General features: G+C 40.7%; 1 protein-coding gene across 1 annotated transcript in view; it reads right to left on the bottom strand.

The window, feature by feature from the left end:
• ccdc102a (coiled-coil domain containing 102A) overlaps positions 1–26013 on the bottom strand; it is a 51233-nt gene that overhangs the window by 12281 nt on the left and 12939 nt on the right. The window contains exons 2-7 of the mRNA XM_061068052.1: positions 16268–16726; positions 12912–13295; positions 8588–8844; positions 5824–5932; positions 2221–2337; positions 380–589 (exon numbers count right to left, since the gene is read on the bottom strand). Coding sequence (XP_060924035.1) covers positions 380–589; positions 2221–2337; positions 5824–5932; positions 8588–8844; positions 12912–13295; positions 16268–16630 — 1440 coding nt within the window. The 5' untranslated portion in view covers positions 16631–16726. The remainder of the gene's footprint in view (positions 1–379; positions 590–2220; positions 2338–5823; positions 5933–8587; positions 8845–12911; positions 13296–16267; positions 16727–26013) is intronic.

The raw sequence follows: 26013 nt of genomic DNA, 5'->3' as shown, positions 1-26013 counted from the left end.
ATTGGATGCTAGTTTCACACTGACTGTGTATCGCAGTGTGACAGCGAGCATTAATCTGTTCAGAAGCAGCGATGGCCAAATCCGTGGCTGTGGATGAAGATGATTCTACTATCAATCAACCAAGTGTGCATCCAGTGTCTTAATCGCTTGTCTTGTTTCTCATTCTCTGTCCGGATCAATACCATGGTTTCAACATTACTCTCATAGTACAATCAATCTCTCTCTGTATTTTCTCAAACACTAAAGTTGTAATACAATGACATTTTGTATTAATAGTTGGTTAAACTGGATTGAAGGAAACATGACCAGAGGGCAGCTGCTGGAAAAGGTTTCTTAGCATGATGAAAGCACACGGATGTGTAAAAGAAGTCCTGCCCACCTTGTTTCTTTCGAACAGCTCGCTCTGGATGGCCTTCAGGTCTGTGTCGAGTGCAGAGGCGGCCTGTCTGCGTTTCTTGGCCAGTTGCTCCTCTAGGTCTTCAGCTTGAGCACGCAGTTTCTTGTTGTCCCTCTCCAAGGCCAGTTTCTCGGTTTCCAAACACTCCCTGCGCCCCCACTCTGCAGCGTTCTCCACCTGCAGCCTCTCCATCTAAAGACAGTGAGAGGAAGAGGCTGACTTGATGAAATGTTTTCTGGTGGTAGACTAAATGTTACAGGGGGGGTTGTGTTACCTCAAGCATCATCTCCAGTGGAGCTGCTCAGTGACTACTTCAGCAGTGTAGCTATACAGCGCAACTTCTGGTGTGAATGTTTGAAATGACACTCAGGCTAAGGTCATTGTGTTTATGCCCGACATCAAACATCACACCCTGATTGTATCAAGATTACATTTACCACTGGTGTTAATATGAGTCCCCACTGTCCGAACTCAGATAAGTTTTTAGTTCGGACTGAGATCTGATCACTCTGTCCATGTTCATGTAACATCCTCCTCTAAATTGCGCAGGCATAAAAAAACAACAACAAGCAGAGGAAAGAAGAGGAAGAATAGCATAAGATGGTAACCATCCGTGATGTAGCGTTGTGTTTTTCTGCTTTTCAATCGGTCTCATCTTTACTCCATCCACAGACGTCGTGACTGAAGAGAGGACTGGATCCTGGGTCTACTGGCCAAGAGCTAGAATAGTTGTGTGTGATTATTATCTTCACCCATGCAGTTGTTGTGTGTGGGCTGACAACACAATATAATTTAAACTTGTGTTCAACATGGTCAAAATGTGATCACATCACAATCTGTCCTCAATGTGATTTGCACCTGACTCTTCTAGCTGATTGTATTCTGATCAACAAAAACCCATTTTAATGCAGTCGTTTCCCTCCAACTACTCTATTCACCTGACCTGACCGACTATGAAAACTACTAGTGGAATATTCATGGATCTACATTAGTTATCATATAAAAAACTAGGACCATATTTAACTGTATATATTTACAGTAGTTGTGCCCCGACAGTGCCCTTGTACTGTCACAGCAGCAGTTCAGTTCATTGCTGTCCTGCTCCATTCAGTTGTTGAAATAACTGCATCTAATCTGTGAAGCTCTTTGGGATACTAACAAAACAATTCCTGTCTTAATTTCCTCTGGGTGTTCCACAAGAAATACATTTTAATATCAAAGCAGAGGAGACCAGACCATTATGAAAAACCCAGAGGAAATAACACTTTAGCAACGCTAACTCACAAACATTTGACTTCTTTCTTTGTAAATCTATTTGCTTTCCCCAAAGAAAGTGTATGTGTATTGTATTATGTATTGGGGTTAAGGATCAAAAAGGCCAACATAGATTGATAGAACTCAGGTGACATCCAGAACACTGTTCAGGTGCAACCACTAAAAACTAGACGTCAGTTTTACTTGTATACCCAGCTGTGGTGTGATTTTACAATAGAGCTTCACTGCACAGGGTGAGGATGGATCATAAAATAACTAATAGATGACAACCTAAGCAATTAAGAATGAGTGTAGAAATCTCTATGCAATGTAAAGCAGGAGATGCAATATAGTTTCTTCAAATAAGAGTAAATAAACCAGATAATTGAAATGATTTCAAGTGATTTGACAAATTAATTGCAACAAATGGCACTAAATTAAGTTAAAGACGACGATGCTAATGTAGGGAAACAGGGGGTTTTCATTTGTGAAGGGCTGATATTTTGCCTGTACCTGCCCATCCACCACGTTCTTTCTTATGTTGCCACTCTGCTCGCCTGTCTCCTCACCTCAGCTCGTAGTTCAGCTAGTTTCTTGTCCATACTGGTCCTAGCGCCCAGCTCGTCCTCCAGGTCTTCAGATATGCGGCCGAGTTCATCCTCGTGTATTTCCTTCAGCAGATTCAACTAGATGGTGTTAAGAAGAGGAGGAAATATTATAATCTTATTAAATTGGGATGCATGACAGCAAACAAAACTTTGTAATTGCTTGACAGTTTTATCTTTTGATCAGTAAGAAGAGATATCTGGTCACTTCTAGAACAAAACATTCACTGTGATCTTGAATATCTGGGACCAGAGTGTAGATAAGTTTGAGCCAATCTCCTCTCCCATCATTATTCATCCCTCCTTCTGATCACTTCATCTCTACATCTGCCTCGTCTGCACCTTTGGCATTTCACCCTATCCTGCTTTCATCTTTATCTCCTCTATGCTGCTTATCTTCAAAACACCTATCCTCACTGCATCTCTAAAATCCTCTGACCCACCCCATTCCATTATTTGCCTTTGTTGGTTTTATCAGACTGAATCTGTCATTTTGTGTTTGTTGTACCACCAGCCTGCCTCTCTCCTCTCTGCAGGACTGGACTGCCCTCAAGTGGATTACCTCTGCCATAACATTAACCACGTTTATGGCCTTAGGCCGCGAGCAACCCTACAGTCTATGAATTATTCCTTGGTTGTAGAAACCAAAGATAAGCAGAACCACAGTAACAGTAAAAGATAGCGGGCATTGTTTGCAATATTTTACTAGAATATAGCAGAATGTACTGTACCTTCCCACTGTATAAAATGTGTGTGCCGATATATATTACTGTTGTGAACGCGTCTGGAAAGTGGCTTTCTACAATTATCCTTAGTTTGGATAATTTCTATTGACATCCCTAGACTAATGAGGTGAACTTTTATTTTTTTTATTTTTCTTATCAGAAAACAGCATATTTGGTTCCCCACTCACATTTATTTATTCTGCACACCAGTCTGAGGTAACATTCTGACGTCCCTTCTTAATTGGTTTGGTTTTTCCTACTCGTCTATATCCTATTCCAACCTATCTCTGGTCTTCTTCTTATGTTACCGTGAAGCTTTCACTCCTGGCAATCATTAACATGTAATCCCTGTCTTGGCTGAACTGAACAGTCACTCTGTCGGTCACCAGCTTCTTGTTAGTGGGGGTTGTTGGAGAGTACACAGTCTTATGACTGATGTATATGACGTCACTAGCCACTAGAATGATTCTCGCAAGTCTGCAAGATAGCAACCCATCTGTGTAGGAGCCTCATCCAGAAAGTAGGAATTGCAAAAAAGTCCCTTACTGGCTTCCTAACAGTGCTTTGATGGAAGTTGCCGTTGCTGAAGTATATTTCATTTCCCTCAAGCTGCTCTGACTACAGTCATCCAGGATATATTAAATAAAAACTCCTGGATGATGTATATTTCCTGTTTAACTGAAAATGGTTATTTAGTAAGAGCTGGTATGATACAAACAAAGACATGAATATAGGGTTATAAAACAAATACCAGTCTATAAATTCATGTCTTGATCCACATTAATACAAATCCAACAGATGGGTCCCTCATACATTTTGGGATATCAAGCCACATCATAAAGTTACCAACATACTGTACACTGCCACCTAAGACCACAATCAGCTGGGAGTTAACTAACAACTGAAACAAGCTGAAAACTTGAAACACGAAAATGCTGTAAGCAGCAGCTGATTGTAATTAAATCGGATCCTGAACTGGTTCATAACATTGGTCTGGATTCAAGGATGATACAGAAAATTTGTATCATCTTTCTTTTGGGAAGTCCACATCCTTCATAGAAGATTTGATTTTCTGATAACTCTAGAATAAAAATGTACTTTTGACTGAAAGATAAGATGCCATCAGCATAAGATGCACCTTTATTCATCCCTACTGCCAGGTAAAACTTAAGTTTTAGGTTTTGTTCATATTTGTTAATAAGAAGAAATGTTTGTTTTATATTAGGCATAGATAAATGCCCAATCTACACAGAATCTAAGATTCTAAGACAATAAAAAAGTTTTCCATTAATTAATTGTAGGGCTGGGCAAGTTAACTCGTTTTAATCGAGTTAACTCAAGTGATGAGTTAACTCGATTAATTATTTTATCTCGCATTAACTCAGGTTTGATTATTTATTGTTTTATTGTGAAAGTCAGGCTTTTATTTTGTGAAAGTCTGTTGCTGACTGCTGCGGAACCGGAAAAAAGAAAATAATTGGCGGATAAACAACCATGGATAAGGGTACCGAGCTTTTACATGGCCATTTTCATTTTAAAGTTCTTCCAGACGGCGGAGTCGACAGAACCAAAGTAATTTGTAGCCACTGCCAAGGTGAATTTTCTTATCACCGGAGTACTTCCAGTCTAAAATATCACCTAAATGCAAAACACACAGTTGATATTAGCAAATCACTCAACGAAACAGCGAGCGTATACAAATGCGATTAATCGTGATTAATCAGGGAAATCATGCGATTAATCGCGATTAAAACTTTTAATTGTTGCCCAGCCCTAATTAATTGTATATTCCATAGTTTGGAGCAATTTTTCATAAATAATAAATATCACATCGTAATTATGTTGAAATTATTCTGTTTAACTGTGCAATTCAAATTATCATGTAATAATCCTAAATTTATTAACAAACATGCAAAATGTTGCGAGGCCCAGTGGAGCACATAACGTCTTTGTGCTGCAATATAGTGCAGCATGCTTCTTGCACAAGGAGCACACAAAGATGACTGGCTGGAGTTGATTTACACCATGAAGGTATTCTCAGATAATGTCCCTAAAATTTACTATTTTCTCCAATTGGTTGATGTCATGATTTAACATTCGGCATCATATTGTTTAGTTAATGAGCCTCAAATGCACCAAGTTGGGGCAAACTGTTGCTGTTGTGAAGGTCAGGTGAAAGTGCCTTGACACCACTGGTGGCAAACTGCTTGCCAGAGGACAGAGTATTTTGGCTTGCTGCATAATGTACATTACATTGGACCAAGGTGTACTGATCCATCACCAGTAGAAACATCACCTGTTATGGCATGTATTTTTTCATTCATATCAGTCACAGAGACTTTACCTTGACTTCCTCCTGTTTCAGTCATCAATCTCCTCGCTGTGGCGAGACATTTTCTAAGCTATTTTAATATTTAACCATTTTTTCTTTATTTCACTGATAGTGGGACCTGCAGGTAATACAGCATTAACAGTGCTACATTAGTTACATAAACACAAGTACAACTACTATAAGGCTAATGGGGACGTCATTATATTTGCAGTTTCCTGGTCATAAGCCTTGGACAAATTTCAATGCAAGTAACTAAAATATTAATCCTGCAGTTAGTGGTAACATAAAAGCACAGAACCTTGAATAAGTTGCTTGGTTTGATCAAAATCAACAAACTAATTTGTTTGTGGGACCACCCTCTACAGTAGGTGACCCTCTGCCTAAAAAGAAAGTAAAAACTAGAGTATATGCAACAAGAGTGAGTGAAGTTTTTTTTTTTTTTTTTTTCAGTAATCCACAGAGATCCATTGTAGTAGGCAATGTGGCAGCCTGACGACACCAAGGGCTTACCTGTTTTAGGGCCTCCTGCTTGTTCTTGCTGAGCTCCTCATATTTAAGTTTCCACTGACTGAGTTCAGCCTCCAGCCTCTCAATGCTCTTACTCAGGGCAAGTTTGTCTCTGGGGAAGACAAAACACATTAATATTTCAGTCAGACTGCTATAGTGTCTGTGTGGTTTAACTGTGTCAGCAGATGTCTGCGAGAGGAAATTCACTTTTTCAATTTGTAAATTTTTATTATAAACTTTGTTATCATCAGTGTTTATATTGTCCACAAATAATTAACGTATGTGAAATACTGTAAAAATACAGTGTGAAAATACTCTGGTCCATTATGAAGCTATGACAGGTCAGAGGATGTTATCTGAGCATGTTGTCCTTAAATGTGGAACAGGATTCATTTGTGTTCACACTGCAAAAAGTATGTTTCCACCTGCATCCAAGCGCAACACTGCATGTGATCAGTCAGCATGGATGCTATAACCAGGTCTGAACAGGGCCTCAGACTCAATTTCCTTGAAGTAAATGCTAAAAGAGCTATTGTTGAATGAAGAATGGTATATTAAAAAATAAATCATTGTAGGTGATAAAAGTAAAGACCAGAGATTCACACAACTCCCAAGACAATTTCGAAAATATCAATCTAAGAAACTCATCTATACATGCAGTCATATGCCAAATGAATGAGCAGTCATCAGGAACGATTGGGTTGAAGCGCCAGCTGTACTTTTGTTTAGACAGGCTATTTCTGAATAGCAGTGAGTCTGGATTATGATAACATATCATGATATTAGTAGTAGAGTCAAATCCTTAGGTGTGCATCGTCATTAGCATCACAATAAGATTACAATTCAGCAGTCAATGTTTCGATAACATAACAATGCATTGATGTATCATGATGCATCTTGGTGTTCCAAATTCTCAATTTTCTATATTACTGCACATAAAAGCACAAAGCCTTGAATAAGTTGCTTGGTTTGATCAAAATCAACCGACTCATTTGTTTGTGGGACCACCAGTCGGTGACCTTCTGCCTAAAAAGAAAGTAAAAACTAGAGTATATGCAACAAGAGTGAGTGAATGTCTTCTGTTTATTTTCAGTAATCCACAGAGATCCATTGTAGTAGGCAAGGTGGCAGCCTGACGACGCAGAGGGCTTACCTGTTTGATGGCATCTTAGCCTTCCAAATTCTTAATTTTGTATATAACTGCACATGGCTGCTTATTCATCAACTTATATAATCAGTCAGATAAATCTCAACTCACTTGCTTTAAAAAGAATTATAGACTGTTACTGTGCCTAGAAGAGTGAGGTAATTTACTAAATAAGTTATTCAATTAAATTATGTTTACAGCAGTTGTCAGTGCTCTCCACATTGATTTGACATTCATATAGTTTGTACTTGTGTGCTGAACCTAACCCTTAAACTGAGGAATAACTGATTCGTGTTGAGTGTGACAGGGGAAAATTGTGCCCAACTGACTTTATTTCAACGTGTTTAAATACGTGCCTTAAACATTTTAAGAGAGCAAATCAAACAAACACAAAATAAACTTCCAAGTACTGTTCAGGTCCTAATAAATTCTGACTACTGTTGGTGTATAGTGTTAAAGTGAAAAGTGAGTGCAGGTCAGCGGGGGAGTGTGGAGAGAGGACACACATACATGAGACTAAAGCATGGTAAAAGACGACGCAAACTTTAATGAGCGACTGCCCTGATCCTCAAGCAGTTTCCATGTAAATATGTCTACGTTCTTTTTTCCCTAGATTCATATAAGGTCACTTTGACCTTTGACCACTGTTACATAATCACTATCTTTGAGTCCTAGTGACAATTCCCCCAAGCAGTCTTGAGATCACACATTAGAGAGGCCAAAAACATGTTTATGAAGCCACTGTGACCTTGACCTTTGACCAACGAAAAGTAATCAGTTAATCCCAAGCAGTCTAAGTGAATATTTGTACTAAATTTGTAAACATTTTCTCAAGGCATTCTTGACATATTGCATTCAGGAGAATGGGACGAACAGACGGACAACCCGAAAATGCCTCTGGCTAATGGCTGTTGCTGACACTGAGGCATAAAAAAACAACTAAAAACATCTTTGTCTCAAACAATCCCACAAACATATTCCCTACCCATCCAAGGAGAATCCCCAAATGGAGCACAAATATTCCTCTCAGCCCGGGAGCACTTATACATATCCGGTGAGTAGCAATAAACCAAGCTAGCTCAGGGTGAAAATTGTTGAACAACTTGACAGTCTCTCGAAAGGCAAAATAAGTCATTTCAATATAAAAATGTGTATCATATGGTTAGTTATCTGAATAATAACAAAGAGTGGCATCAAAGTTTTTAGGAGGCCTTTTTTCAATCAGTTTTCAGAAATGACATTACTTCCCCTGGTGTATTGAAAAGGTTGAACTGGCCCTTGTGTTTTATCTGTGCTCCACCTTCTCACTGAATTCACGTTGCTGCCACATTGCCTCAGGCCTGTAGTCAGGGATAATAAATAACTTTTTGCCTATGTACTCCACTGAGTGTTGGCTATCAGTGGGAAAGAAATCTGAATTCCTTACTCCCAACAATGAGTAACCATGACCTTGATGAGTAAAATGTCCCTCAAAATAAAACTACTCATTGCAAAGATTAGCCTCTTTCAGTGTCGTATTACATAAAATTCTAATCAAGTAGTGGAGATATTCTAATTATCCAAATATCCAATTATTCAATTATTTCTGATTTCATATAGTTACTCAGAGTTCTCTCTTACTCTCTTTCTTTCAGCAGGACTTTCTGGGACTCATCCAGGCGAAGCTGAAGTGCGTTGAGTTTGCTGGAGTCTTCCTCCACTGTGCTCATGTCCTCCCACAGCTGCCTGCTGCGCTCCTGCCGGCTCATACCGCAGGATAAACGTGAGCTAGCGGGATTAACACCGTCGCTGCCACCACCACCCTGACTGTCCCAGGCCTCCTGACTGTCAGTGCCTGGGGTCCTGGAACGCAGAACGGAATCTAGCAGCTCCAAATCCTGACAGAGACAAAGAGAGAGAATAAAAATGGGATGAAAATACTAGTTTGCTGATATGAGGTGCATACTATACACTGCGCCGTTGATTTTCCAGTGTTAATGAATAATCAAAGTGCTTTACATTACAGGTCACATTCACCCATTCTCATACACATTAATACGCTTCTAACTTTAAGAATTTCTCTATCACACATTACAGTCACACACTGCTGACAGTCATCAGTGAGAATTTCATCAGTGAATTCTGTGTGAAGTTTTGGGAATGGGGAGTAACAATAACTTTAGGTTACGGTCGTAACCCCGTTTCACTGAGTAGCATGAGTGAGATGTCTCACTATGGGATACGCTGCTGTTCTGCAGAGCTATAGGGCTGTGGCTGAAAAGCTGGCAATTCCACTTGGGAGCATGATTCTGCCTCAGCATCACCCCAAGGTTCCCTGGAGTGAACCGCATACACGCCAAATGTACAGATATAGCGTGAATATATCTCACATATTTGGCTGTAGCCAAAGCCAATAACAGGGCCACCTTCAGGGATAACGTTCTCATGTGTACGTGATCCAATGGTTCAAAGGGATGACTAGTGAGGGCTCCCAGCACCACTGCTAGATCCCAATAGGGTGACATAGGCTTGGAGATGGACAGCAATCTCTGTGCACCTTTCATAAAACGACAAACCAGGGGGTGTTGGCCCGCCGGTTTTCCATCAAATCCAACATGGCAAGTGGAAATAGTTGCCAATCAAAACCTTTCATCAATCAAGTACTGCAGGAAGGACAAGATTGTACCAAATGGACAGTGAAAAAGGGATTTCCTGTGCCTAAGCACACAAATCCTCAAACACTCTCCACTTAAAGTCATAGAGAGACCTAGGGGATGATGCTTTGGCTGTCAGTGGACAGTGGAGGGAAGCTTGGCAACTTGGTCCATTTAGTTTGGTGTTCTAAGGACAGGCGAATTATCTGGAATGATAACTCTGTTAGCTAGCTCCGGTGGCAGGCAGTGTGTTGAACCCAGGCTCCCGGTGCAGTTAGCCTGCTAGGAGGTTAATGCGCAAGCTAGTTTTAATAAAACTTTACCTATGGAGGTGGTCCGCTCCGGTCTCTGGACAGTAGCTAGTTAGCATCGACGCGGAGGATCAGTCTAGCTTGTTCGTGAAGTGAGAAGTAATGTGTGTGAATGACATGTGACGCTGCGTCAGGCGCATTTAAGGTGCGGGACCCTGAAACAGACGTCACTACTGCCAGCCACTCAGGGCTGGAGAATTGTTACAAGAGATTTGTGAATACACAAGGTTTTTGTGAATACGTATGCCATCAAAACGAATGAGAGCCAAGATTTTAAGAAACCCAAAACATACTTTAAGCCAAACAGAGAATAAAGGGAAACAGTGATATATTAGCTTATAAACTGGTTATTTGTCATTAATTCTGTTTTAAAAGCTGGTATAACTGATCATTTATTTGCATTACCATTCCAAAGTTTCATATAAGCTTTTGAAGCATTTGTGGTGTATGAAGTAAACTTCTCACTGCTGTTCATCATCTCCTTTAGGAAACATTTACCATTGTTATCTCATACACCTTTATAGCTTCTTACAAAACATAAGCAGGGATAAAGTCCTCCCTATATATTTTGATGGGCTGGTGGCACGGGGGGAAATGTCAGAGGATCATCAAAGTTATTAGGATTTGTTGTGTGGTGAACTTCAGATATTCCAGAACCAATAAATTAAATTAAACAGCAATGACCCAATATCAGCTGCCCGTGAACACCACACCAAAACCACACAGACATCAAGCTGGAAGTGGTCAAAGGTCATGGATCAGTGGACAGCCAGAGAAATATCATGGTGTGTTTGAGTAATATACTGAGGTCAGACTACAAAGTTATTGTTTTTTCAGTTTCTTAGCAGAAAACGTTTAGGACATATATATGACCAATTTGACAACCTTTATTACAACTTTACAAGCTTTTCATTTGCATTACTGACAAACTTATATCCGACATGTAATGCTTCTGCTGTCGTTACAGGTAACCCCCAACAGAGGGACCCAGTGTGTAACAGATGCTGGTAACAAATCACAATATGCCACATGTGGAAGTACTCAGTATGTGTGGGAACAAGAACAATTGAGGGAGACAGGAAACATGGCTGTACTGTGTGTCAGCAACAGTCAGCTTCTGCTCTAAGACCACCTCTGCTGCCACTAACACATATAATCATGGTTCATTTGGAGCACCACAGCCTAAATGTGTATAACTCAGCCAGTGCATTGGTATGTTTGTGCATGTGTTACCATGGTAACACTGCCCGAGGTAGCTGAAGGTCAAGTCTGACAGGCAATGATGGGAATCTTTATTCTCTGCCATTTTTACACAGACACCTTCATTATGAGGTCAGAGCTCATGTACACATGCATGTAGTGTTTTTTCTATGTGTGAGAGACAATATGCAACAGCCAAAGAACAAAGGGTCCAACTAGTGCTCATTAAATATATATATTTGATGAGCTTTGGTAGGTGGACACACCTGATGGACGGAATTTACCAAAGCCTGTTTGATTTGGTTTGCACTGTTATGTTATGTTACCTGCTCCTGTAAGGAGAAGCCTTAGTACATTCATGTGTAGAGCGTCAAAATAATCAAAATCAAAATGTTGAATGTTATTATTTTAGTCTTTTCATTTACTCATTGATCTATTTTTATAACACTGAAGCACTAGTTAGGTGGGATCCCCCAATTGCCATTTGGTATTTCGCTAACTGCTAACAACCCATACAAGAGCGAATTCTTCTAATCATCTTGTATGTCCGAACCAATATAGCTTAGCAAAGCAGCAGGTCATTGTTTGTGAAGAATCATATCTGCTTTAGGTTTAGGATGGCCTGCACATAGGGGGCTGACAGAGAAGAAGTACTGCAGTATCACTGAGGCCTCAGGGATATTCCAGCATGATGAGTGTGTGTATGTGTGTGTGTGTGTACCTGGGTAGCCATATTGTCTCTTAAATAGGACAGCCCCCAACTCATACATATTCTTCATGAGTGACCTCACATGGGAAGACACAGTAACATGGCTGGCCTTCATTCACTGAGACTCAGGTCACGCTCCCCATTAGTGATGCACGGCTCAAGGTTTTTTATTATCAACATCATGTAACCAGCTACCCACCCACAATGGGGAGTTTAGCCTGCTGATGTGTGAACTAATAATGTCTACAACAAGCTGTTTTACCCCAGTCCACCAGGTAGCGGCAGTGCAAGAGACTATACAACAATGATGACCTCATATATAAATAGAGCAGAACTATAACAACAAATACAAGGATGGAGACTCAATTTGTGCTGCTGAGAAATTTGCACTACTTTAGCAGAGGCTAACCATCTGAAATAAATCGCTGCAGTACCCAACAAATCAGGCATCTTCAGCACTGCAAATCCTATTGCTGTAAATTATTTCTAACATAGTCTAAGAGCTGCTTTGTTACCTTTTCACATCCGTCCGCAACAATGTTTTCTGAAAAGCTGTACAAACACTGCAGCCATTACTACTGTCCAGTGTCCATGTAACAGAAGAGGACATGAGCTCACTGATACTGAAACAGGATCTCGAGCTGCAGGCTTTTCAATTTATTAATTTGACAACAATTTTAATCTTTTTAAATTTAGTTTTGGTAATTGTCTAAAGAAATGCACTGCATGGTGAATTACACAAATTATCAATCTTAACAAAGCTTGAAGTCTACAGCCAATAGCAGCTCTGCTTAAATGCTAAGGTCAGCATGTTAACATACCCCTGGTGACAGTGTGAATTTTATTATCATTGTGAATGTTATTAAGCATGTTCACCATCTTAGTTTAGCATGTCTGGATATTCACAGTTGCAAGAGATCTACCCAGAGGTAAGGTAAATACATCGTCCATCCCATTACAATCAGTCTGCTTCATATCTTTTAATTTACTTATGTTTCTGTTGTCTGTGCGGACAAAAAAAATCCTCACACTGATACTAGTTGATCAAATTAAATGATAAATGATCATCTAAATGTACATTGCAGACTCACCTGTTGCGGACCAAGTTTATCTCTGTCCAAGTCCACGTCCCTTACTGGTTCTGGCTCTGGATACCCTGAGGGGGCGTCCCCCATCCTGTCCAGCTTGCTGTCACCGTGAACCTGAGAGGAAGAGGAAGCAGGGGAGGAGGGAGGAATGGATGGAGATGAGGAAGCACCACAGGGGTGTGCAGGGGAGCAAGAGGGCGAGGTGGCGGTTGGAGGAGGAGCCGTGTGGTCGCCACGGAGATGCAGTGTCTGCTGCCGTAACCCTTCATTCTCAGAGGCCAGTTCCTGCCTCTCCCGCCGAACACTTGTCAACTCTTTGGTGAGTGTGTCCAGCCGCTGTCTCAGCTGACGAACCTCGTCACGTGCTCGGTTACGCTCTGCACGAACCTGCGAAACAAACAGCAATTGATACAGGATGCAATGATCAGTCCCAGACTCTGCTGCTTTCCGTGAAGATATAAATATGTAGTTTATTGTTATGTAAGGTTCTCCATTCTCAGCTGAACATTATTATATATCACAAAATATTGCTGGAACCGGAGAAACTGCATTTGGTATGGACTGTTGGGGGTGAAGTCCTGAGTGCTGACCATCAAACAATGGGTTGTAAATACTTGAGGCCTGCCAGGCCAAGCTGAAACCAGTTCAACCAGTCTTCACTCTGAAATCACACCTTACTCAGACAACGTGGAGCCTCGCCCAGCAGGGGGGGGCATCTCGGGTGTCCTTCAGGAACCCCCACGGGGATCCTGAAACGCCCACTGAGGTCGAATCCCGGCCCACTAAGGTCGGAACCCTGACATTCTCATTGGCTGAGAGCCAACTGAAGCCCATTACCACTTCCTGAAGAGGCTGGACCTCTCAGGTGGTACAAAAGGGCTGAACTCACAGAAATCTTTCTCTTTTAACTCCACTGCTCAAGTTGTATCAGACCTTCCGAGGCCGACCACACGACTCAGTAACTAATGAGGCGATTAGACGTTTGTTTAATTCAGTTTATGTGAATTCATTTTATTTCTTTCTTTTATCTCAGTCGAAGTTTTATTTTGATAGGACTTTTGGCTGTTTTAACTTGAAAGACCGAAACAGGAAGTGCAACCGCGGGACGGACTCCGACACTTTCCACAGACTTTCTTTTTCCAAAAATATACTAACGGTTCCACGGCCGTCCCCTGCAGAAGCGCAACGTTCATCCCGCTGAGGAGTATGAGAAAATCCACTCCGTTCCTGTAAAGCATCACGATCTCCGCTGTTACAGAAGAAAGACGAAGTTTCATGCCGTCAAGGAGCACGAGGAATTCGCTCTCTTTTCCGGTCCAGCGGCTGAGCCCCGGAGCTCCGCTCGAGAGAGACCACGTGATTCACTGGCCCCCGGCACATTCGCGCTGAAATTTCCTTTGTGTAATTCATGTGGCGACCGCCACATGGTCATTTACATAGTCTCCATTTTGGATAACGTTAAGTTAAACCACCATTTTGAGAGTCTATTATTGCCACGCCTCCTCTCTCTCTCTCCTCCCATTTTGGCTCTAACTTCCAAAGCGGCTCCGCCATCTTGTTTGTAGTCAAACCACCATTTTGAGAGTTTTTAGGCCTAATGATTCCTTGAATCATTGTCGGCCGCCATCTTGGATGTGTCACTTCCCCTCTTCTCTCTCTCTCTCACACACACACACACACACACACAGAGAGACACATTGACACACACACACACACAGACAGAAATACATAGGTAGACTGCAGGTTTTACATGTATTTTCTGAATTGTGATAAGAGCTGCTGCTGTGTTTATCTTTGAAATATTGGAGTTTGTTAAAATGATGAATCATTAAATAACATTAACGGTATTTCCCCTTTTTAATAAATGCTTTTGTAATTAAAGCATCTGTAGGCTGTGATTATTTGTGCATATGTGTGTGAATACAGCTGGATTATGATAGCCTGTGCTTGAACTTGAAAACCCTTCATTGTTTATTAAATAATCATTAATATTAACTATTAGGATTATTAATTTAACAAGTATCATATGAGACTGATATTTATAGTTTGACTCGTTGGTCCCTGTAACCAGGGTGGTGCCCCTCTACGATAAGTAACGATAGCCTTATCATTTTTAATTATTTTTAATAAATAATCTTTTATTATTTTAATAATCATATTTCATGGTTATTAATAATTAGCCAACGTCAAGTCTACTCCTATTGCACAACAGGACTATTTTCACATTTTATGCTCTTGTAAGTATTTCCGGCAGCGGGGCACAGTACACTACAGCCATTTCCAGACATGACCTCGAGAGGATGTCCGCCTAATTGGTTCCGACGTTTGTCCTTCACACATGAACAAAGAAGTTCAGACTCATTCACAAGAACACGAATTTCAGAGCTTTCATGTGAGGGATGGTGCAGGTGGCAGAGGCATGACTTTACTTTGTAATTTAGAGGTCATGTGTTTTTGTTTACATCAAAACCTCCCTTGACATTACTCTTGGTGTCCTCTAGAGGTATGGCACAGATTTTTACAGGTTGACCTCGACCTTGTTAATGTGATATATTTGTCTACCCGTAAAGAATTTCATTACATCTGTTACGATTCACTTGGACTTGCTGATTAATTGATTCGATTTTGGTGGTCAAAGGTCATGGTAAGCTCAAAAAACATGTTGTTGGCCTATTATTGTATGTGATATCTCAATACGGTTTCAGGACATTTCTTCATCTATTGATCAGTTCTCACTTGGACTCAAAGATTTAGTGATTATGTTTCAGTTGTCAGAAGTCAAAGGGAACTTAAATGAATGTGGAGAAAGACTAACTGAACATAACCATATATATGTTCATCATACTTCAGGTCCCACAAATGTAAATTGAAAGAAATGAAATGACATATTTAAACTCTGAAGAAAATGAGCAGATATGTTCCACAACTAACATTTTGAGATTGCAGATATGTCCATTATATATTTTCCTGTGATGTGCCTTCAAAACAATCATGTTAATTATAATCACTGGAGAATGTTTTTACACTGTAAAACATATTTGTACTAATGCAAATGAAATGGATATGAATGGTAATATTTTTAATACAGTGAACAAAATATTTAGTTACTAAGGAGGACTCAGGAACAGCATGATGGTTGAAGAGTTGTCAATAAGAGTATTGTATGTAAGAATTTACTGACTAATAAGCTGGAGCGGTGGGTTTACCAATGAATGGAATCATAACGTTATTAAGTTAATTGTATTCCATCTATTTTATCAAATGAATCACAAAAACGATTAAGATAAAAGCTGTGACTTAAACGTATATATCCCTTGATAAATACATGCACAACTTTTGTTCAGTAACCAGCAGCCCACCTTGCTCCACTTCTCTCTCCAGTTGGCAGTGCAGTCCGACCACCATCTCATGGTCTTCTCCATCTGTGCCGCACGGGCCCGAGCCTCCTCCAACTCCCTGAGCCGCAGCTCCTCCCTGCTCTCCCAGTCGGCCCCAGCTCCTTCACCCATTGCGCAGAGGGATCCCAGCCCAAGGCCTCCGAACCCGGGTGACAGCAGCAGTGGGGGACTGGAGCTAGGGGTTTCCCCTGTGGGGCTGGGGGTATGGGTTAGGCTGTCCGGGGAGCAGATCCCCCTGTCAGATCCCAGACCCAGGCTACATAGCAGCCCGCCTCCAGCTGACCTACCACCATCTGAGAGGTGGGGGCTGGGAGTGTGGTTCATGATGAAGGCAGTGGTTAGAATGAGGGCAGTGAGGAGAAGGAAGGGTTGTGAGAGTTGGGTGGATTCAGCAGAACATCCTCATCCTCTTCAGTCAACCTAGGGAAAAACAACATCAGGAAGAAATGCAATCAGAACAAAATAGTAACACATGCATGTACAAATGTAACCCTCATGTGCCTTGGAGATAAGCCAAGTTCGAGCATAAAACAATTCAAACATGATCCGAAGAAATATAGACTACTTTTAAAACACAGAAAGACACCCAGGAAAACCACTGACAGACACAGTGAGCTGCTTTTGAGCAGAGACAGTCCTGGGGCATCATTTATAATGCACTGCATAGGATTTATGCTAAAAGTGTACGCACACCTACAGGCAATGTTCAGTTTATAAATCACAGTCCACCTGGAAACGTTTGTACTTGGATCTGCCTCAAACCCCGGTCCAACTGTCAATGCAAAGCACCTCATGAATATTAAATGATCCTGCTGATCAATGGGTTTCCACCATAAGTCACGACATCAAGCGATGAGAGGAGGAAGTGGAACTTTCTGACACTGACATGGAAGTGTTTGTTAGTGAGGTGGGGGTGAAGAGCGATTTTTTATGGGACAGCAGTGATGTTAATAATAAAGTACACAATCACATTCACTGCAGCGATTTTACACACACTCGTCCTGGATGATACACGCACAGTGTTAGAAGATATTATCAAAAACTATTAATTGTCAATAAGACAATTAATAGTTAATAGACAATTAATGGGCATTATTTGCTGTAAGTTGCATAATATCTTTTTCAATTGAAGGTTCTTATGGAACAGTTATGTTACGTGAACACAAATAACGCAGCTCATTATAAAGTTAATGATGAAGTGGATCAATAATCTGCTTCAATTCACAACCTCACATCTGCAGCGTACTTTTCCCGTCTCCAAAATGTCCGTACGCATGGGTCAGAGTTAGGGGGGAAGTGGGCACATTCTTGGGAGAATGTGTCACGTTTGTTTTTATAAATCCCAACGTTTGCGTGAGAAATGGCATACGTGTCTTTCAGGCCCTGTGTGTACTCAATGGTTATAAATGAGGCCCCTGGTCTGCTCTCCAACCCTGATAGACAGGCTGGACAGCTGCTTCACAGGTGGCTCAAACTACTTCTATTGCTGAATTCTAAGCAGCTCCATGTACAATAAAGCTTCTCTGGGTTATAAATAATAAATAAAGTAGTAAATCCAATCATTTGAAGTTTGGAATATCATGCAGAATGAACCTGACTTCATGCTTTGGGATATTATGATTTGTCTTGACAACTAGCTGCTGAACACAGTGGAGCCCTGAGCAGCTTAAGAGCCAGATATTTTTCATAGGAGGATAAAATTAAATTAAAAGGGAATTGATTATTGGACTCTGAATACCAATGTTACTTTGTGTCTCCTGGAAGTGTAAGTAGACGACCTTCTAATCAATGCATTATCAGGTTGTTGCGCTGCCCCCAAGCTGCCACAAATCTATTAATGCATCTTTAAGAATCATGCATCTTAATTCACAAAAAATAAACTTGGTGTCTCCCCTTGTAATACATTGTGATTTTCCTAAGATGAATACAGTGAATTAATTTAATTTATCTGGAGGCTTAAAATGAACGATACCAGACACTGATGAACTATTCTGAGCTCATCTCCCTTTTCTCTTTCAATACCTGCCATTAAAACGTTCATACACAGCAAAACACTGAGGCACTAAAGATTTAATATCATAAATGTATTTTTCATGTGGTTAGATGTATTTATTAGAAATTGTACTGATTTTATATCCGTTATTTTCCTTTTATCTTATAATAACCCACCAATGTTGTTTTTCACTTTTCTTTCACATATTTATTTTTATTTTCCCAATACTCAAAATCACTTGCCAAATAACCTGTGTCTGTTTGCATGCTCTTTTAGTGGACTTTGTTTATAAGTCCACATACACTACCAGCTTCTGGTTGAGGATTTCTAGAAAGATATCCCATTTCTGGCTGTGGTGAAGTTTGGCCTCAGACTCTCTGGGCCAAGAAAAGCTTTTGTTCTTCCTGTTCCCCTCCTCCTGTGGCTTCCTCCCTCCCCTCCAGAGGAGGCAGGGGAGCTCTGGAACTGCGGGAACTCACAGGGAACCAGAAGGAAAGAGAGGAAATAAAGGTTTGGCATTTTGGCGGCTCAGGAGAGGGCACAATTAAGAACTTTTTGCCAATGTTCCTCCACACAAACTAACATGATGTACATTAAGGTAACATTCTAAATAAAATAAAAAACTTGCAGCACAACTAAACAGAACTTGATGTACACTGTAAAGTAGTATCAATAACTTTAATGTTTCCAATTATATACCATAGTCCAATGTGCCATAACAGTCCAGTTATTGGTAATTATGAGTCTGTATTGTGCTTCCAGGACAGAGCTGATAAGCAGACATTAAGGAGTTGAACTTGACGTCATACTGGCTATAGTGTGAATAGCCTGTTTTTATGCCCAGGCAAACAATATGTATTTTGAGAGATCTGTTCCTTTCCTAAAAATATCTCCCAATCACAATAAAAAAACAAGAATGTGTCTCTTGTGTACATTATGTACACATGACTTGTGGATAATTCATTTAAACTACTACACGTCAAAGCAATAACGAACATCAGTGTTTTTACAGCAGCGGACATACAACTGTTCTGTTGTTGAGAACGCAGGGTTCAAACACACACTGAAAGTAATCAAGCCCCATTACAAATATCACTCTTGTCCACATTTCAGCTAAAGAGTCAGATCTGCCCTTCATAAACCTCTGTCCCTAGAGTGAGTGTTCTCCACAGTGGGAAACATTGTTGCTCCCAGCAGGGCATTACAACACTCTGCAAACAATGTGGACAAGTCAATTTAAAAAAAAAAGAAGCAAGAAATATACATATATACAGTATATAATAATGAAAACCATACAATAACGGTGTAGTTTAAGTGGTTAATTTGTTTGTGTACTGTAACACCACCATTAACTACAGTATATTGAAACTCTCAGCCATATTGTATCATAAGCATATTTGTTTAGTTTTTGCAAATTAACAACTTCAACTTTTTATCCAACTGTGTCTCAGTAAGCACTGATTAACATCTACTCAGTTTTGGTAATGACCCACTAATTCCAAGCAAGACATCTTTATTCTTCCTATATGCATCCCCAAATGCAACATAGTTTTGGAAAAAAGGAAAACAACTAAGAAATCCAAGTAAATGTGCTTTGCTTAAATTTTTTCATTTACTACTATTATTCTACCATTATCATAGCTTTTCTTTTAAGATCCAAATGCCAAAGATATTATGTGTTTTGCAAAATTAGGAATGTATCTGGTAAAATATAAAAACAGTGACATGACAGAGAGGAGTGAACATGTATTTTTCAATTGTAAATATCTGAATGCTGGTCACAAAATATATATGTATATGTAGGTTATACAGCAGAGGATTTAGCAATTTGGGAGTCATCCTTTTAATGGTCTTGTGTGTGTATACTCAAACTATATGGTATAATTATAAGTTTAAATCTAAATCACAGACCCCTCCAAAATGATAATGGTATTCACGTGACCATAAGTGAGTTGAAAGAGTTATTGGTTGCTGACCCTGCAGAGCTCCTTTCCTAAAGCCTCTCTAATTCAGGAGATGGGGAACAATATCCACAGTCCTTGCTCTGTGCAAAAATGCATTCCAGAGTTCAGCCAAAGGAGGTTTCAGTACGAAACACTGCCATTATATAGAGACAGACACACCCCGACTTTGTGACAGAAATAACTGAAAAATTAAAGGACCCATATCGTGTAAAATACATTGTCTGGGCTATTACTCTCCATAATGACTTGAAGGGGGTCACTAGGGACCCTCAAAGTATGGAATCAGTCACTCCGCTGACTTTTTCACTCAGTCCATTCTAAGAAATAGGTTATCGAAACATTTTGTTTTGTAGTTCCTCCCCTGTATGAGTCATTTGGTTTCTCACACATCTCCCAGTCCCACCCAGCCGGTATAAGTCCAGCCTCCAAACCCACCATGCCCGCTCCCCACCACCACCTACACCCCTCCACACCGAACGCGACACCAAGCAGACGTGTTGCTGAGCTAACAGCTTGTTAACTATCACAGGCTAACCACAACAAACAACACAGAAGAAACACTGCAGCGTGGAGGAATGCTAGAAAGAATATGTGTCTGTGAAGATTCCTTCTGAGAACGTTACTGTTGGAGACCAGCAGTTATGCTATATTTCTCCTGATGTGCCGTGTCGCTGTGCTCGGTACTGAGTAGTGTAGACGTTACTCGGGACTGAAACTCCGTTGTGTAACTCCGTACTGTAACCCGGGACTAGGGGTGTCACGATACTAAAAATTCAGTAGTCGGTGCCAATACTAGTAAAATAACACGATTCTCGATGCCAATTTCGATACCACGGTAAAAAAAAGTGCATTATTTGGATGTTGTTAATGTCATATACGGTAATTCAATGTGCTTGCGCTGCGCATATACTGAGGGTTATACGGTAGTTGCGGTCGCATGTGAGTGACGCTTTGTTGTGATACACGTTATGCATTAAATGATACATCTGCCTCACGCCGGGTTTACACCGGACGCTGAAGCGACGCCAAAGCGACTCGTAAGCGCAGCACCAAGCCTTAAATAACAGCTGGCTCCCATCCACTCCCATGCGCCGCTTCAGCTTCCGGTGTAAACAACCATGTGCCGGCGCGCTAAGGATTAGCGCGGAGCGGCGGCGTTGCTTCCGTGTCCGGTGTAAACCCGGCGTCAAACGCAAAATACTTCCATACACGACTCTTTGTGCCTTTTTAATAAACAAGTCGAGGTGGGGCGAACGCTGCAGTCGCAGTTGCCGTCTTGGTTTTCAGAATGTAAACGTCGACTGGCGCAGCACCATGCTAATGCTAAGTTGCTAACAGCTGCTGGCATCGAAGCTGACGGTGCCTACGGTACTTCAAAAACTTGGGCATCGGCATAGTTTTGTTATGTTAGTATCGAAAGGTATGGTAGGTATCGGTTCTCGTGACATCTCTACCCGGGACATTTAAATGCAACACATTTACAATACAACTTATTTTCGTAGCTGCTGTTAAAGACAACTAAAATTAAAATCTATCAGACTAGGGGTTAAACTCTTTCCATATGAGAGCTGAATGGAGACTCAAGTCTAATTTTGAAGTTATTTTCAATCATTCTTACCTTGATGCCTCTGTGACTTCAGTTATCACAGCTTGAGATGAATTACAAAACACAGCTTTTGCTGTTCATCAAAACAGAATTTTTCATGAACTATACTTTAACTCTGTCACTGTTCCTCTGTCTCACGCTTTGCTATTTCTCCCCTTTATTTGCCCAACCTCCATTTGAACCCCACCCTCACATGGGCCTAATAAATGCACAGCCAACCAGTGGATCAGGCTGTGGGGTAATAAACTCTTTGACCATATGTTATACAGTCCAAACATTGATTTAATGTTCAACTTCAACTCACTATTCTACATTACAAACAAATCATCAGATCATAGTTGACCCTGTATTGGAAAAAGGCATTGTGGCCAACAACAATCACACACATCACAGTTTCATTTCACTTGAAATCGAAATGGCTTCTTTGTCGTCTGTTGCTGGAATGAGCAGCAGTCATGTCTGAGCAGAGTGGTCATGGCCAACACAAAACACACACATGCACCATAAACGACAGACTGTTAGTGTGCTCACAGCACTGATTTATGTCACTGGGACCATGAAGGGGGAAACAGCATGCTGCTACAAAGGATTTCCCCCAGTGCTAGCCAAATTGTGTGTGTGTGGTGAGGTGAGTGACTCTTTTCTCTAAATGAGAACAAATTATCTCTGGTAGGGAATCAGACTCTAGCTGACTTGCAGACTTCCGTCAATTGTCAGTCTATATCGTGTCTTGTGTTGTGACAAACTCCCCTCGAGTAAACAGAGAAATATGTGAAATATGTCAACCTTTCCCTGTCCATCATTTCTCTATTTACTAGAAGCTTGGTATGTACTGCCATGACCCTACCTAAATGGCTGTGTCATTGTAAACATGGCTCTGTATTCCAGCTTATTTCATGCAGATGAAAGGTTTTATTATACTGCAGCAACATGAATTCCATGTGGAGCATGTCCAAAACATGAATCAAATCCTTCCCCCCCTTGCTCCCTCAGGTGACTAGGTCTGAAGGTGGTTGAGTTGTATCAGTGCAGATGATACAAGAAGAGGAGAATTCATCTCTCTATAGCAGGGGTTCTCAAACTTTTGCAAGCTGGGCCCCCCCAAAGCTGGTTAGGGGTAGTTGGGGCCCCCCACCCCCCCGCCCTCAACTACACCACTATATATCGATAGATAGATAGATAGATAGATAGATAGATAGATAGATAGATAGATAGATAGATAGATAGATAGATAGATAGATAGATAGATAGATAGATAGATAGATAGATAGATAGATAGATAGATAGATAGATAGATAGATAGATAGATAGATAGATAGCATATTGTTATTGATAGGACTTACATGTCAAGGTAAGGCTATTGTTATTGTTAGGCCCATACAGACAATTATTATTACTATTTTATCACAAGGCATTTCTGATATTCGGCATGACAGAGTGTCATTTGACATAGGCATTGCGTTGAGTTTAGCAGCTGCACTCTCTCCTATCATTATTCTACATGTCTTGCGCGGCCGGCAAAATCAGTGTTTCGGCAATTGTATGGGGTTTGCCAAGCTCAGCAATTGTATTAGCAACTACATACGATGCCTCCAGACACTGCTTGGAGACAGTGCTGTGCTTGGAGATGGTGGTTTGTTGTTGCTGGAGGCCATCACGTTTACGTTTAAAGAAGTCCACAGGCTTCTCTTTCAAGTCAGAGTGTTTGGTGTCGAGGTGCTTTTAAATTTGCACTGCTTCATGCTGTCATTTGCCAGCACCTCGGCACACAAAACACACTGAGGACGTTGCTCAGTCGTGCCAGTGACGGTGAAACCAAACTGCAAATAGCTCTCGTCTTCTTTGCGAAGCTTTGGCTTCTTTGCAACTGGCGCATCGGTTGCCTGACTTTTATGAATCAGAAACTTGTCCATAGTACAGTGTGTGTGAAGTTAATAAAGTTTTAATTGCAACGTCGTGGTCTTGTGAGTGTGTTTGTTTGTGTGGCTGTGAGCGACTTGTGTGGCTGTGAGTGACTTACAAATAATGAATAAGGTTGTGCTAGGCAATGGTCCCTAACAAAACAAACAGTACACAATGTAGACAGGGATAGCACAGAATAGTATTCAAGTGCTGGTGTTTTATTTGTTGCAACACGGTGGATGATTGAAGATGTAAAGGTAGGTGATAAGGAGAAAAGGGCTAGCTGCAGTTGGAAGAAGTTAGCTAGCTAGAAGGCTAGCTCTTGGGGCTACGAGCTTTCTAAAAAGACTGTGGAGCAAATGACTCCTTATTACTCCTAAGAATAGGCCTACTGCACGTGCAGTAAGGTTTTACTAAGTAAGTAGTGAGTCTTTAAAAAGACTGTTTATAAAGCAATGAATAAAAAAAATAACTTTTTTTTTCTTTTCCTCTCCATCTGTGACATCGCGCCCCCCCTGGAGAGTGTTCGCGCCCCCCACTTTGAGAACCACTGATCTATAGGGACAGCGGGATGAGTGCAGGAGTGTAAGTAATGTAGTGACAGGAGAAGGTTTGTTGTTTCACTCCCTGCATGGGCTGGAATATCTCAACAACTTCAGCAGGTAAAATGAGTAAGTTGTACAAACTGTTTTCACTTTGGTTGACCCTGAAGCTCAACATGGCCTCCACCTCAGTTTGTGTGCATGATGTTGATATTTGTGATAATAGCTGCTTTTCAGACATGCACTTAAACGTTACATCCTGCCTCTGCCTGTTGCACCATCCCTCATCTCAATCCTGAGAAGATTTGTTTGCTGTTGAGAACGAGTCTTAAGAGAGAACCCCCTTCTGTGTTGTTCATGTGTGAAAGACAAACTGCAGAGAATGTCCGGAACCAATTCTCCGGAGTTCCTTTGCAGGTCATGTCTGAAAACAGCTTTTGAAAGAAATATATCAACATCAATAACATTAACAATAATAATTTACTAATTATTCATGTTCCCCACAGGATAAATTGAACTTATCTTGGCAATCCATTGAAGTTTTCTCTAGTGAGGAGATCCATCTAAATCCATATCCAAGTGAATGTTTTTGCCAAATGTGAAGAAATTCCCTGAGAGGCGTTCCTGAGAGATCGCGTTCATGAGAAGGAGACAGACAAGTGTGACAATGACATTCGATCACCAAAATCTAACCAGGTCATGTTTGTGTTCATTTGAACATTTGTGCCATATCTGAAGAAAAAAGACACTAAAAAAAAAATCACATTTAACTTGACATCTGTTCAAGAACATCAAGTGTGTACCTGAGGTGGCAGTTGTTCTAAACATGAGAAATCCACTATTGAGCAGCTTTAACTCCACACAGATACACTTATCTGGCATCTTCATTTTCCCAACATTCTGTAGTTAAAGTTGGCCTTTCAACAGATGTCCAGTCTGTCACAACTACATGTCTTTTCCCACTGAATTTTGGACCAAGCATGATGGATTAATCTGAGACTGTCAACACTAACATGAAGCACTGAAGAAATATGCATAGCATATGTGAGATGGCCTACAAAAAAGACATTCATGAACTGGACTTGGTGTGCAAGTTTTTCCAATTGGCCACACTGCTTTGCATGCTTGGCACCCTGCCAACCACAGGCTTATACCCCTAATAAAACAATGTCTGTCTCCTATTACAAACAGAAACTAATTCAGTTAGAAACACTGTATGAAAAGTACAATTATGTGAGTGACATGGGTTCCAGGCAGTCCACAAAATGACCGAAATAAGTGACTCATAAAGATGTGGTCTGGTCAGTAAGTCCTCACTCATTCAATCAACTCACAAGTACATAAGAGTAGATTAGAAAGTACAGAGCTGAATTGCCATTTTCACAAACAGTATTATTTAACTGATATTTCTTTTGATGAAACAAAGCCTTCCCATTATTTTAAAAATGGCCGACAGAGCAAGCCTCCAGCTCTAATGTAAGCCTAATCATATCAGTTTTAGTTCCAAACTTCTACTTCAAACCTCTTCCTTTTCTTACTTAGAGTTCTTGAAACAGAGCCAGTGGGAGATTTCCAAACATAAAAGCAGAGCTGGAGATTTTTTTTTCTCCCCCCACCCAGACTAAAAAGGTTTCCACAGGAATAACTCAATATGTCCAGGCTTGTACACAGTCTATTCAGTGAGATAACTATTCAGGCAT

This window comes from Limanda limanda, chromosome 3 (genome assembly GCF_963576545.1).
Source record: "Limanda limanda chromosome 3, fLimLim1.1, whole genome shotgun sequence".
Classification (NCBI taxonomy): domain Eukaryota; kingdom Metazoa; phylum Chordata; class Actinopteri; order Pleuronectiformes; family Pleuronectidae; genus Limanda; species Limanda limanda.
Note: the sequence above shows the minus strand (reverse complement) of the source record. Positions and strands in the feature narration are given on the sequence as shown.